At 34.3% G+C, this 16,490-nt stretch overlaps 1 protein-coding gene across 1 annotated transcript in view; it reads right to left on the bottom strand.

Moving 5' to 3' along the window:
- LOC150107735 (zwei Ig domain protein zig-8-like) overlaps nucleotides 1-16,490 on the bottom strand; it is a 126,418-nt gene that overhangs the window by 20,693 nt on the left and 89,235 nt on the right. Inside the window, exon 2 of the mRNA XM_090392179.1 lies at nucleotides 12,030-12,241. Coding sequence (XP_090248305.1) covers nucleotides 12,030-12,241 — 212 coding nt within the window. The remainder of the gene's footprint in view (nucleotides 1-12,029; nucleotides 12,242-16,490) is intronic.

Raw genomic sequence — 16,490 nt, 5'->3', positions numbered from 1 at the left:
TGCTATATGAGTGATGAGAAAGGATCCTCTGAAAATGAAAAAAAAGTCATATATCTTCGGAAAAGGGCCTTGACAGAGAAAGAGACTGGCTATGAACATTTTGTCATTGTACAAACAAAGTGTTTAGTCTAGTCTTAAGTGTAAGTTTATTTTTTAAAAGGCCTTGGATCTAATTAATTCTGTAGTTATAGTTATGTAAAATTGTTTGAAGTGTATATATATATTGTTTTTGTTTTATTAAATGTGTTTATTTTGTATTTTGGTCTTGAGTCGGTGATTTTTTGGATTCTGAAAGCAATAGTAAAAAAGAGTTATTGCACCAATCGGAGTGAACCCTTGTGCATATAATATATTGGTACACTCGGAAATAAAGAAATACTTGTTGAACAGAGATCATCTCTATAGACAGGATAATATTAAATAATAATAAAAAAATCCTTTCTTTAAACAATGGTGCAGTCGATTGACAGGATTAAAAGAGATCATTTCCTTATATTAAACATAGAAATATAAGACACGACACAACATAAATAAAGAAATTAATTTTAACTAGGAAAATATTTTTTGGAAAAATTTCTAGTATTTTTTTCTTCTCTAAGATAAATGCACTTGGCATTTAGATGTGCTTTCCTGCTCTTCTCTCGTGGCTAACCACAGAAAATTGAGCTTAGTTGTTGAATATTTTACCATTATTTATTTATTTCGGTTTTGGTTGATAAGTAAAATTACAATATTTCAATGTTTATTCTTAGGAACATAATTTTGGAATACCTGGCGAATTGATTAAGAATTTTCTGAAGTTAATGAGAACATGTAAGTTGAAATTATGTAAGATTCCTTAAATAATTAAAAATTAAAAAAATCTAATGCTGAAATCAAAATAGATGACGTCAACAATTACAGTGAGGTTTAATTTGGTGAATAGGACCTTATACAATACAACAGAGAGAGAGAGAGAGAGAGAGAGAGAGAGTAAAAAGTTTAATTTCGCTTTTTGAAAAGGCGTGTTGTGGAAATATTAATGCAATCAGCGTTTTCCCACGTGTGTTGAAAAGATTATCTGCATGTCCAGCTTAACAAAACCAGCATAATCACCACGTCAAACAGCAAGGTATTCAGGAAGATGGATTGCGTAAGTTATTATACTGGACACCCGTTCCAAATAGGAGATCAAATATATTCTTCCCATGATGAAATGCATATTTATGAAAAATCCCTTCGAGATTAATTACTATATACTTAATTTACATAATTGAAATATCCTCGTTAAAGTGTTTTTAAACATAATTAATCCACGAATGAAAGGAGTCCCACGTGGGATGTTGACGACAACCAGAGGAACCATTAATAACTCATTCTTTGATTTCCACTTGATAAAGTATATGAAGTTTAGCTTTATATTTAAAAAAAAGACTCAAATAACACCTTACACTTTTCGGTTATGGTTAGTTTTCATCTTACGCATGTGTTGAAGTTTTGAAAACAATGGCATATGAATGAATTTCACTTATATAAATATAAATAAAGCTAATTAATTCCCTTATATTTATTTCTTATGTACTTATTAAATTTAAAAAAAAAAACATTTTTGTTTAGATTAATTTATTACTAAAAATTATAAAACAGATTACTTCCGACACCATTTAATTTTATGAATAATTTTAATCCATTTAATTTGCAATCAATGCTGGCTGGGGTTGGAGAAGGATAAAACCCTGAGATTGTAATGGATGGCAATGCTGTAGCCAGAGGAATGAAGTTCTAACTGAGGCTCGGCTATTGCTGTCCCTCCTGCCATGATCAGAGCTTTAATAGCTCAATAGCACCCTATCCCTACGCTGTCCTCTACAGATAACGAGGAAGATGCTGAATGGTGAGGATGTTCCTCTTTCAACGGGTTGAATCCAACCAGGATAATGTCTATGATTGTACTACTAAATGCTTGTAGAAAGGTCATCGGCGACCGTACTAGAAGAAGAAGGCCTCACTCTCAATGAGGTACGACAGGTGACCATATGGCGTCACGTGTGAATAACTAACTAATTTGCAATAGCGCTACCCCCAACGTACGAGTAAGTCATCAGTAAAGTGATAATTATAAATGACGATATATTTTCAAACATCCGTCATTGTATGCAATTCAAATGAATGAAACGTAAAACTTTCAAATGTTACCGCAGAGTTTATGAGAATAAACCTTCAGTATTGGACTACTTTGGCTTGCATTAATTAAAAGACATGGACAATGCTCAGTAGTCCACATTTTATTAGTCCTTCTTATTAGAGCATTGATTAAGTTTCATAGCTGTTTCGAACAGTTTGTTCTCATCAGTGACTAAGCAAAAACCGAAGAGGACCAAGACCCTCTATTAAGAGTACCCCTATCCTACCATGACTGAAAGAAATATTATTTAAAATTGAACTTTCGGTAGATACATAAATCAATGCACTAATGCAAGTATGGGCTGCTGGCCAGATCTATAGCTACAGTGTATATATATATATATATATATATATATATATATATATATATATATATATATATATTATTGAAATTAGGATTTACTCGGGATGTATACATTTATAAAATAAAAATTTAACTGAATAGAACTCGAGAAAGTATAACAAAAACCTTTAATACATCACGACTAGTTTCATCGGTGCTCCGACTTCTTCAGGCGAGAAATAAAAATCATAAGATATAAAAATAACAAGGTAAAAAACATGGACTTTCCAGCTTAATAAAAAGCAGAATAGTAACAGTCATATTTGAATAAGTGACCGCGTGCTACCGTTAGCATGAGTTGAATGTGTGCGACAGCTAATTTTAGAGCGCCAGTACTGGATCACTGCGCTATGGGAATCAGGCAAATTGTAGCTTAGATTGTTGTTCAAATGTGAAGGGTACAGAACTATTTCTTTTGATTCGATGATTCTTCTTTCGCATTCATCCTTGCAAATATATAAATTAGTAGTGCGTTCCCAGTCAACTTGATGTGGCTGTTCTTCAAGGTTAGAGTTTGCCGAGAAGAGGACATGACTGAAAAGGGCGCTCGCTCGTGTTCTACTGTAAGAGATGTCACGTCTATGTTCCTCAAGACGAAGTGAAACAGATTTATCTGTCTGGCCAAAATAAGGTCGACCACAGCCGCACAAAACTTTATAAACACCAGGAAAATGCAGTTGGTTGTGTTTTGGTTTTGGTCGACTCAGAAAAGAACGAAGTTTTGGCAGAGTAGTATAGTCGGTCTTTATGTTGAATTTCTTCAAAATCTTAGCTAGTTTTGGGGTAAGAGAGCTGATAAATGGTAACTGTATATGAGTGATAGGGTTGGAATCATCTTCTTGTCGAGGATGTTGGCGTGGTCTCAAACGTTTACTGATGTTACGAGACGAATATCCATTATTTAAGAAGGTGTGTTTCAGGAAGTTAAGCTCTGTTTGAAGGTCTTCTTCTGTGGAAGTGAGACATCTTGCTCGATGGGCAAGGGTGGAGATGATGCCCAGTTTCTGAGGTGGGAAGTGATGAGAAGAACCATGTAAATATCTATCAGTGTGGATGGTTTTTCGAAAAATTGAAAATTTAAGTCAGGTAATCTGTTGATGCACAATTGCCAAAACATGCAGCTGCACAATTACCAAAACAAACTACGAATCTACTTAGGATCGATGCCATCTTTACCCTAAACAACAGTCGTCGTCCTACAGATAATCTATCGCCGACAGAAAGGAAAGCAATACACCAACCTCGTAACAACAATGACATTATTATCTTACCTGCTGATAAAGGGAATGCAACTGTAATCTTAGACAAAGCTGACTACCGTTCAAAGATTAACAACTTATTAAGTTCTAATACGTATTCTAGGCTAGAAAGTGATCCCACAAGAGAACTTCATAACCGTACAAACAATCTTCTGAAATCAACTTCTGAACTTCCTAGACACACAAAACTATCTCTCCGCTCTCTACATCCCCTCATTCCTCGGTTGTACGGCTTGCCTAAGATCCATAAGGCTGACACTTCTTTAAGACCTATTGTGGAAGGGATTGACTCACCTACGTACAATCTGTCTAAATATCTTGCAGCTTCTTTAAAACATTTAGTTGGCAATTCCTCCTCCTTCATCAAAAACTCTGAAGAATTCATCTCAAAAATTAAAAATTTAAATCTCATAGACTCTGACAGAATGGCGAGTTTTGACATCGTATCTCTGTTTACGAATATACCTACAGATGAAGTTCTGACTCTTCTTAAGGACAAGGTTTCTAAAACATTTTTGTTCTTTTAACTCACGCCATCAATTCCGGCTATTTCTGCTACGAAGATAAAATATACAAACAAACTAGCAGTTTAGCTATGGGCAGCCCTCTATCCCCAGTCTTAGCTAACATTTTTCTAGAAGATTTTGAGGAGAAAGCTATTTCCTCAGCTACTTTGAAACCTAAACTGTGGTTACGCTACATTGATGACATCTTCCTTATCTGGGGACATAGTTTAGAGGAACTGCAAAACTTTCTTAACCATTTAAATAACCAACATCAGAACATTAAATTCACATCAGAACTAGAGATTAATGACATTCTCCCCTTCTTGGATCTAAAGATCAACAGATTACCTGACTGTCTTAAATTTTCAATTTTTCGAAAAACCACCCACACTGATAGATATTTACATGGTTCTTCTCATCACTTCCCACCTCAGAAACTTGGCATCATCTCCACCCTTGCCCATCGAGCAAGATGTCTCACTTCCATAGAAGAAGACCTTCAAACAGAGCTTAACTTCCTGAAAAACACCTTCTTAAATAATGGATATTCGTCTCGTAACATCAGTAAACGTTTGAGACCACGCCAACATCCTCGACAAGAAGATGATTCCAACCCTATCACTCATATACAGTTACCATTTATCAGCTCTCTTACCCCAAAACTAGCTAAGATTTTGAAGAAATTTTCCCAGATGTTAGTAGATTTTCCCAGCAGACTTTGTGACTTTGGTTATCATCATTAGGATTAGCCGAGAAAAGGATATGACTTGATAATGCACTCGCTCGCTGTCGCTTGTAAGTAATGTCCCTCATGTGTTCTTCCATACGCATTTCGACAGATTTGTCTGTCTGCCCAAAATAAGGAATATCGCAATCACATAATAATTTATATACGCCAGGTTATTTGAGTTGATGATGACAAGGTTTTGGGTGGCTAATTAAGGAACGGATCTTTGGAAGTGGAGTGAACAAGGTTCTGATATTGTATTTTCTTAGAACGTTTGCTAATTTGAAACAGTACTTATGTAAGGAATAGATTAAAGAATTCCAAGAAAATCATTGACAAATTCCTTCTTAATCCTCCTAGACATCACTCAGAAGAAACAAATAGATTTAAAGGCAATATATCTATTCCTTACATAAGTACTGTTTCACATAAATTAGCAAAAGTTCTAAGAAAATACAATATCAGAACCTTGTTCACTCCACTTCCAAAGATCCGTTCCTTAATTAGCCACCCAAAACCTTGTCATCATCAACTCAAATACCCTGGTGTATATAAAATATTATGTGATTGCGATATTCCTTATTTTGGGCAGACAGACAAATCTGTCGAAATGCGTATGGAAGAACACATGAGAGACATTACTTACAAGAGACAGCGAGCGAGTGCATTATCAAGTCATATCCTTTTCTCGGCTAATCCTAATGATGATAACCAAAGTCACAAAGTCTGCTGGGAAAAATCTACTAACATCTTCCGTTGCAGTGACGAAATAGAGAGAAAAAAATGTGGAATCTAGAGAAATCATCTTCAATCCTGTTCATCTAAATAACAACTTAAGCTACAACCTCCCAGATAGTCATTCAGCTGTAATCATGTACTGGCGTTCACATGATGCAGCAAGCACGCACTCTCCCAACAATGCAACAAACGAAAGAACAACTTCAAATACAACTACAACGTTTTCATGCTAATTATGTATAAAGACTGTCTATGTTGTTCATAGTCTTTTAACCCTCAATGTTTAGTGTTTTTTCTTTTATAATGTCACCTGAAGAAGGCTGTTACAGGCCGAAACTAGTAGTGTGTTTATATTGAAACCTTTTTACTTAAATCTCGGTTCTAGTCATTCAGTTCTTCATAAAAATATGTATGTTAACCGAGTCAATGATCATTCTATATATTATACATATTTATATTTATATCTATATATATATCTATATATATATATATATCTATATATATATATATATCTATATATATATATATATCTATATATATATATATATCTATATATATATATATATCTATATATATATATATATATATATATATATATATATATATATATATATATATATATATATATATACTGTATAGCCAAAAACTATACGCGTTATACAAAGTGATAGCCTGTGTGCTAGGTTTTTTAATGATAATTTAATTCATATAAGATCTAACTTCTTTTATCTCAAGTTTTTCGACTCTAGTAGTTTTGTAGTAAATCCTTTGATAAACTAGAAAGTACATAAAAATACATTTCATTTAATTTCATACTTTAGCTAACGTACCTTTTTTGTCTTTTCACAAGAAAAGTGAAAAATCAAGAAAAGACAAAACGATTTTTTGAATATTTACTATTTTTAGAAGCACTTTGATTGAATGGCATTGGTGATCTCCGCAAAATATATTTAAATGCATATTTTTAAACAGACTTCTTTTTTATTTTTTTTATTTTTATTTTTTCCAAACCTATACGAGTATATACGAATGGGCGTACTGTATATATATATATACAGTATATATATAATACTAGGAGCCTACTACGGATTATAAAGTTGAACACAACACAGGTCCTAGTTCAGTTGTTGATCCCTGAAAATAAGCACCATGAGTCTCACTTGATCAACTGAACCCAGAGATTTTTGAGTAGTGGTCCACATGTCCAAGTGATATAGCAATGTAGATGTAACACATGTGATGGGCTGTGTGGGATAAATATATTTAAGAATATTTTCAATATACTGTGTAAGAGAAAACTAACCAGTATTTTAAAATTTTCAGTCTGTTTAGTTTCTAATCTTAAATTTTACGATATTAAGCTGAGGTGATTTTGATATCGTAAAACGTCAGACTATTACATGTAAAAAAAGTGTGCATTGTTAGAAGGATGTGATGTTTCGTATAGAACAAAATGATAACAAAAAAAGTTTTTCAAATTATACACGAGGGACATTTATTATTACAAACATTAAAAATTAGGGAAAAAAACACGTTGTAATGTTTCCATATGATTACAAAACATGGTCATGACCACATATTATTTTTTAAATTTTGCTAAAAGATTTGACAGGATCTGAAATATTTCTAATTCAAAAAAAAAAAAATACTTTATCGTTTTATATAGTACGCGGTTGTTATCGTTGTCTGATATGATACCATGCCCCCAAAAAAGGAAAAAAAAAAAAAAAAACAGAGGAATTTTTAGATAAGATTTCAAGGACAACAGCTGGAAAATGAGTTGTCATTCCACACTATGGAAAAACTTTTGTATTTCCATAATATTTCAAGTCACATTTTCGCTATAATTGACATTAGTAAAACCCCTTACTCCAAAATCTGTTGAAGACTGCGAGTGAGTAGTCACTTATCAAAATCGCATTCTAATCGCCACCCCTTCGTAGCCTAATATCCAACTCATAATAGATATTTTTTCCTTCCTTATTCTACCATTTATTCCTGCTGTCGTTTAGAACAGCGTTGGTTCCGTATTTTCTTAAAGAATGCACTCTATAGCTCTTCAAATGTAATGTTCACAAGTTCCTTCTCTCGCTCCTCAACATTCCGCCCATTCGCGGTTTCGGTGTAATGTAGGTTAAACAACTCTCATCTGCTGGATTACCATAAACCTACCCTCTGCCTGGGTCACTTCCAAGATTGTCTTCAACCGCAGCGCTCTTAAAAACTTATGCGTAATTTTTCCCAGTTACTGGCAGATGTCCCCCTCACAAAGCATACACGCCAACCCTCGGTCTTCCACATTATAAACCAAGGAACCAAATCCCTCCTTTTCGTAATTATCTGGAGTGATAATATAATAGCACTGCGTCACCACTAGCAGTGCCATTTCTATCGGAAATCTTACATCCTTTCTTCCTTAATGTATCCTATTATTAACATTATATATGATTAGAACTACTTACTATGATGGTTTTAAGCCACTATATTCTTCCCTTTTATTTTTCAAAGAAAGGAATGTTAATATAAAAAGTGTCTTGTGTATTTTAAGGAAAAAGAATAAATGAAACAGCAAGAGAGAGAGAGAGAGAGAGAGAGAGAGAGAGAGAATTAAATGTCCTGCACTCAGAAGTCACTAGTCGATAAGTAAGTGACTTGAGGTAATATTCAACGAGTAGTATTGCGTGCTGATGTGGAATGGAAAAAATAATAAAAGAAAATACTTTTTTGTATTAAAACTTACCTACGGAAAAGAATATTCCGAAGAAAATTCTAGACTTTCAGATTAGAAAGTTGCTGTTGGATAAAACAGCATCAGAAAGGACTGCTTTTATCTGCGATCGACGGAGTTCGCACACTGTCCAAATCTGACTTTTCGTAAGTTTCTTGAGTTTCGGAATATATTTCGTTATTTAAAAAAAGAATATATTTTTGGTGTGACATAAAATGGCTAGATCTAGTTGATGCTTTTAGCTAAATAAAGAGTCACCTACAGCTGACCTGAAGAAAAGATTTAAAAGCAGACGAATTCCATTCAGTGTTGCACTTCGTCTGCTTCTAAATTTGATTTCTTCGTGGAATCGTCTACTTCTAAAATTGATTTCCTTTTGAAATTCGTCTGCTTCAAATTGTGTATTATTTCGCATATTTGAATGTTTTTATGCCACACTAAGTTCAGCATTTATATTTTCTTTTGGATTTTCCAGTTAGTCATTCGATTATCTTGATTACTTATTTATACGAATATGTTTCTTGTATGCTCCTTTGGTATTTTCCATAATCAATACGGATTGTTGTTTTTAAAATTAAAAATGAAGTTTTTCTCTTTTTTTGTTGTTCGGTAATTGCTTTGTGCACAGAACACTCTTTCGGTTACTCAAAACTAAAACAAGCGATATCCTGCGTGACTACTTTTGAATGCCTTAATCGTAATTCGTGCTCGATTGTCATGGGAGACGTCACCAGTGGGTGTGTCCCGGTTGTACACGTGCGCTCTCTTGGCAGGTGATATGTACATTTTCTTGTTTTCGTTCTGAAATGCAGAAGACGAATAAGGCAAGTGACCCCCACTCATGTTGTAATAGTTTGTGGAACGCAGAGTCGACATTAGAGATTTCTGCCATGTATCTATCAGCTATCAGTACGTAGTCACCATTCCTCTCTTCCCAGCTTCTAAACACCGCCGAAAAAGTAATATATAGACTTCTCCAGCCTAAAATCAGACATTATTTGTTGTTTAAGTTTCCCCTTATTGCCTTTGCTTCATCTCCAGCATTCTCTTTCCCACGTAGCTCTGGTCTCGCCGCATAACACATGACCAAACCACCTCAGCCTTGATTCCCTAATCTTTCCAGATACTTGGCTTGTTTTCATTGTTCCCCTTAATCAGTGAGGTTTTGATGTTATCCAGTCTTTTATACCTCTTATAGGCTCAGTATTCTCATTTGGACTACGTCCATTCTCTTCTCGTATCTCTTAGTCATCTGCCAGGTCTCACTGCTATGCATCCGTGAAAATCTTACCACTATTTTGTAGATGTTTCTTTTTAACTTGCTAGACACACTTTTGCAGGTATCATACAAGATATCTGAAACCTTCTTCCAGTTTATCCACCCTGATTAACTCCTCCTATTGATTTCGGAGTCCAGTCACTTTGCACATATGATCCAACCTAGACAATTGTTTCATATCTGTGCCCTGTAATATTATACCCTCCTGCTGCTTCATTACAAGACACGTTCTCTGTCTTAATTCTACTGATCCTCAGACTTTGTGCAAATCAGCATATCATCAACAAGCATTCATCCACGATGATTCAGTTCTTACTGTCTTTCTATCAACACATCCAAGAACATTACAAATAAAAAGAGGCTCGACGCTGACGCTTGATGAAACCCTACTTTTACTGTGAATGCCTCAATGGTTCCTGCGCAACATCTCACCCTTAATTTGCTACTATCATACATGTCTTGGACAAGATATACATACTTTTTTCGGGATCATTTTCTTCCACGTACTTCTCCCTGTCTCTTTCAAAGGCCTTTTCCAAATCAACGAACACCAATAAAAGTTCCATGTTACTCTTCGGGTACATCTACTTTTTCTTGGGTATTTCTAATACACTTTTGAACTTCGTTGTCCCACCACCATGTTTCCTTGTCCACCTTAATATTTCTGTTGCGTGACACAATGTTTTCCGATTCCATTTTCCATCTCCTATTTGTTTATTTTCAGCAATAACTGCTTGTACCTCTGTGACCAACTCTTCACCTTCCAGCCACATTGTTTTAAATATAAACACAAAGAACGGCTACTTGAAGCGAACTTATTTAAATTTATATTTCTTTTTATTTATTTACATTTTAGAAAATTAATAGTGTATTATATACTTTAAATATATTCATTAAATAATTAAATAAATCATGTGTAATTTCTTAAATTTATTTATCATAATAAATATACAAATTTATTTTATATCTATTTTAGCAGATTTGATCCAAGAAATCAAATTTACTGTAAATCTTGTTGTCATGGAAATGTTATTCACATTCTTTTTAGAGTATGATGAGAATATGGTAGGTAATTCCTATCTTTCTTCTTTCATATGTGGGGAATAACATTATTCCTTTTTGTCAAGTTTTTCCTTTTCTTCTTGCTCCAGAAAATATGGATTTATTGTATGATAATGGTTTTAGTAATTAATAATTAAGTTCTCATTCACATAGGCTCACCTAGACACAGGTTATATTATACTTCTCAAAGTGGCTAGTCAATATATAAACCCAGAATCTGGGTTAATATACTGAGGGTTGACAGCAAACAGGTTGGATGGTCATATAACATTTTGTCTCATAAGTGTATATATATCGTAAATAAGCCATTTTTTTATTACGATTGAATCTATTACATCAGAGTTGGAAAATCCATTTTTAGCATGAAAAATAGCTTTCCGTCTAAGAATTGATAATCAATCCGGCTATCGATCGATCTAACCGGATGTTGTAATCCATCTATTAACAGACTGCAACATACAGTATAGATCACCATGCAATTAGTTAGAGAAATATCATAAAATGCAAAGATCGATAAAGAATTCTGAATGAATGTTGTCTTTTGTGTTTAAAACCAGTTCGCAAATGAGTTTGCAGCATTCCACTTGCGTCCTAATTAAACAAATTAAAAAAAGAATTTTAAAAAAATGAAAAGAACATGCTTCACAAATATCACTCCATCTATGGGTGGCTTTTAGTTTTTAATGGAAACTGTCAAACACATCCAGGAGCTGACGTATGTGACATTTCTTAAGGGTGATATTTAGGTCACAATTACATAATGCCGTTATAACCTTTCAGGTCCTTGAAGAATCAAGAAAGAAAGGCAGTCCACTGATGTAATTTTTAAAACACAATGCTTTAGAGCGAGGAAAAATGTCGAGGGTATTTTGTGTGTGTGTGTGTGTGTGTGTGTGTGTGTGTGTGTGTGTGTGTGTGTGTGTGTGTGTGTGTGTGTGTGTGTGTGTGTGTGTGTGTGTGTGTGTGTGTGTGTGTGTGTGTGTGTGTGTGTGTGTGTGTGTGTGTGTGTGTGTGTGTGATGCAGAATATTTTCTGCTGGAAAGTCATAACTAGTTGGAACGCTGCCCATTTATATTCCAATAGTTGGCAACTACATCCGTTGGCAACGCCAATCCAATTATAAATTCAGCTCACATAATTATTACATCTAGTATTGAATTTCCCTTCTTTTTTTCAACAGAATCCTAATATCAAAGTAAACAAAATAATTTTTTTTACACTTACCATTTTATCTCCTAAATTACGCACAACACAATGAAGATATACAGTCTGACCCAACTGAGTGGTGATATTTTTGGGTACATTGGGGTCAAATGATGGTTTCCGAAAAAATGGAAACATAGGGTATCTTCTAGAAGGCAGAGGAGATCGCCTTTGGCGATCAATTGGAGTAAATTCATCATGCAGCAAATTTTCTTGAACTATACTAGCGGCACCTAGCGAGAAAAAGTTAAATATATGAAATGTAACATGAAACCTAATGTATAACCTTTTTTACTATAATCGATGGCAATTTACCAGTTTTAATTCATGAAAAAATTATTAGTACAATTAGATTAATAATTCAGTTCCGTAATTAAAATTATGATCAATAAGACTATTCAAAAATTAAATAAATGTGTATTGCTTGCAAGTAATAGAACTAAATATCAGCTTTAAATTTATAAATGCTGTGTTTCTTCGTGAAAGTAAGACTTCTGGAATGTTTAGTGATGTAAGATTAATATTCTTCTGTGCATCTGTTCAAAGCTACGATAGCGCCATCTATTGAGGACGTGTGGTACCATATTTTTATTTTATTTTTTCTGTTTTCGTGATGTTAAGAATGGAGTACTTTCAACAGTATATAATATACAGTACTTTGTGAGAATTAAAACCTAAATAGAAAAAGTAATCATAAAATAAAAAGTCCAAACAGCTCAAAATATATTCATGTCATTCAAGCAAGAAAAAAAATTTATTTCATCTTCATATTGTACTTTTCTTTACTTTCTCTCCCTGTTCGGTGCATTCACTGAATATAGAATAACCATAGTTTTGGCAGGATTCCATAACCTGTTTCGTAGGTATTTAAAAAGTATAAAGAAAAATGCAAAGAGTACCCCTATTTATATATTTTTTCTGCATTACCGGTTTCAATAAATGTATTATGTTGCAAGACCTGTATTATTGCCTATTCCAGGTAAATGCCACAATGCAGCAATAGTTTTGCGTGTATATTATTAAAAAAACTCATACTACTTAAGTGTGAACACCATTTCAGTCATATTTTAGTAATTTAATCAGGTGCGCTCTACAAGATTTGATTCTCAACTTTGCTTCCTAAAATAAGTAAATAAATAATAATAAATATGTGCGGGCATCAGAATGGAGAGAAATTTTCACTTATCTCTTATTTCTTCCTTTTCCTAAAATGATGCATTAAACGTATCTCAATGTAATGCAAGTAACTGGCTTGCTGGAAACAACTGGGATGTGATTTGTGGATTTTTTTTTAAAACAAAACGTAGATATTCTCCTACTATTGATTTTTTTTGCTCCCCCCCCCCAAAAAAAAAAAATCCAGAAACCATGGTAACCATGTCAGCGTTGATGAGTGTCTATACTTGTTATCAAACTGCAATTTGTTGGTGAAAACCATCAATTTGATAAAGCTGCATAAAGAAAATATTCTTTCTTTTTCGATATAAGAATACTGATATCGCTCTTCACAAATTTCCTCACACAGCCTGAGTAACGCATGCACGTGCACACACACACGCACGCAACACAACACAGTTAACTGCATTCTTATTATCAAAGTTTTCGCATTTCCAAAAGAGAATCTACATAAGAATGTACATTTTAAGCATGCATTCATTATTTCCTTCGAAAATGTCGTCTGAAAGTTGCGATAATGGGTTCATATGAACAGTCGAATCGACAATTTTCAAGAAACTAAATTCCTTTCAACTCCTCTTCCTCTCCCCCCCTCGTTTCCTCTACATCCATATAGAAGCCGTTTTCTTGAAATTCAAGCAATAACATTCAAATGGAAGTGGCAGCCACGTAACCATCCAAATCCGAGCAAAGAATGGAGTAAGTGCAAAACGGAATTTGAATTTTAAACTCTGCCTAAAGCTCGTAATAGAATAGCTGAAAGCGGCCTCGCAAATGTGAATCTCATTTTGGAGATTTTCGTTTAACCTGTTATGGAAAATACGAACCTTGAAAATCACTCAGAAACCTGAGAACAGAATAAAGCAGTCAAGGCTACACTCGGAATCGAAAAGAGATGAACGCATGCCTCCCCCCCCCCCTTCCATTCCCGCAGTTGAACCCTTCCCCCACTTTACTTTACGTGACAGTATCGTTAAGATTTTTCCAAAAGTTTGAAATCCCTAGTACAGCGAAGTATTTGAAGAGTAATATGAAGTTCGTCTTTTGATGTATTCAGAGGATCGACATTATCTGCACTAAGATTGCTGTCTTCATGAAACGATGATTGAATTCAGAAGCTCTCCATCATCCATGATCATCTAAAAAGTGAAATATTAACCATCCAAAAATAGTCCACATCTCGATCTACATTGATTTTTATTTGAAAAATTTGTCTTGCGACGACTACTTCATTTCTTGTCACCAGAGGGCGCTCACGATGCATTTATTGTTTCATTAGGAATTTTATTTTTCAAAGCAACTCCGCTGATTAAACACTTTTCCTGATAGCATAATTTCATAAACAGCTTTAGTTCTGAACGGACAAGACTGACTACCATCGCGCAGTCCAACCATTTAAACAAAATCAATAGCAAAGTCATATTTTCTATTCTCCATTCAATAAAAACCAATAGGAAAACTCTTACTGATTTATTATAAATCTGTTCAATAGGTAATATTTCTTTAATATATATGACAAGTGTGCTTTTCTTATAGTACTAGGATCGTGGTGTGTCGCGACTCTTCACATGATTCCAAAAATGTTCGAGAATAATTTTACAGAGGAAGAATATTCTTGTGAGGATTATAGATCACGTGGTTCAGCAGGAGCAATACTTCCTTTCTCCATGCAGTCGGATGCGATCTAAATCGGCAATGGAGTATTACCTATTGTTCTTTAAGTGTTTCATAATAAAAACAATATTGGATTATTGTGATGATATAAAATATTTTTTTAATTCTTCGTTTGAATAGCATCCAATCAAAAATTGAAAACGCATTCAATAGACACATTACCAGAGAGAGAGAAAGGAAACAAGTGGACTTCAAATGCTAAAAAAGAAAAAATTAAATTAAATTTTACTTTCCCTATTTAAACTAATTATTTTTCCACAGTATAAATTATCAAGAATTACAAATTCTAAAATCTTAAAATTAATTTTAAAAAAATATAAATAAATAAATAAATAAAATGCCGAACGAAATAAATATGCGTCACTTCCGTGATAATCTTTGCAAAAATAGAATTTTAGCGCTTACCAAGTTGAATACTGTATTTCTGCCAATGGTTAGAAATAAATAACGACGAGGAAAAAAAAATAATAAAAATACAGTATCTGAGCAGCGTAAAATTACGAGGCGCTGTCTGAATGTTCGGGGAGTTTGAATAGCGCGCAAACCGTATACAGTACGTCCTTACGCTGCTATAGCTAAGCAGTACTCTTTTTGAATTAGTACGCCAACGGCCTGCAAGTTAAAAGGTTATATTTTTGAGTTACGTACGTTTTTCTAGCCTCGTGTTTTAATAGTTCAGTAATTTTCTTCTGCAACTGAAATGCTGGATTTTAAGGAACATCGAATTTTACTTTAACATCAAAAAAAAAAAAAAAGGAAAACAAAATTGCTGCACAAAGAAAAAAAAACGTTTTTCAAGTTCGTAGTCAAAGTCGATCGTTTATTATTATTATTATTATTACATCCAAGGCATTGTTCAGCAGGAATTCCATCCCCTGATCAAACTTTCAATGGCAAGTTTTCTGTAAGGTTTTGGAGTTACTCCTAGTGAGGAGTTACTGCCGTATTAATGCAGCCGGTCGCCACTCCTCAGCTGTATCCCCTAAGGGTGATGATATTCATGACTGTATCTGTGTGTGTGTTCACTGGGCCGGTTTGCGGGATGAAAACCCCAGATAAACTGGGGAGAAAAATCCCTGCTGTCCACTTCCAAGACCGGCTAACTTGGCTATGCCTGAAAAAGATCCTTAAGCTCCTTACGTCGTCGTCGACGGGAATAGAACCTAGGACACTCCTTCCCCAGGCATATGGTTGCGAAGCGCATAGCCACTAGGCTAACCTCGTGGACTAGAGAATTCTTAGATGTGTTATAACTAAACAAGATCTCTTGTTGATCTCATCTACAAAAGACGATCTCTCTCTCTCTCTCTCTCTCTATAAGAATCAGATGTGCCCTACAAGGTACGGTTTATATCGCAGCACCCCTTCAGTAATAGAACATTGTGTATTATTATCCTGTTAATGTACAGCTGGGTGGTTTCCATAACAACCAGAAGTTTTCATAGGTAATATTTCTCTGGTACTAAGCTGCACTTCTATGGACACCGAATTATAAGTTTAGTACGCAGTGAAAATAGACCACAAAAACAACAAAAAAGTTTTACTTGTGTGTGTGTGTGTGTTAAATGAAAACTTTTACCGACAGTACACGTTACCATGGTAACTATCTTTGGCACTTTGCCAGCAGAATGA

This window comes from Typopeltis vanoorti, chromosome 4 (genome assembly GCF_054136105.1).
Source record: "Typopeltis vanoorti isolate ZY-2024b chromosome 4, IOZ_Tvanoo_1.0, whole genome shotgun sequence".
In the NCBI taxonomy this organism is placed as follows: Eukaryota; Metazoa; Arthropoda; class Arachnida; order Uropygi; family Thelyphonidae; genus Typopeltis; species Typopeltis vanoorti.
This window is presented reverse-complemented; position numbering and strand designations above follow the sequence as displayed.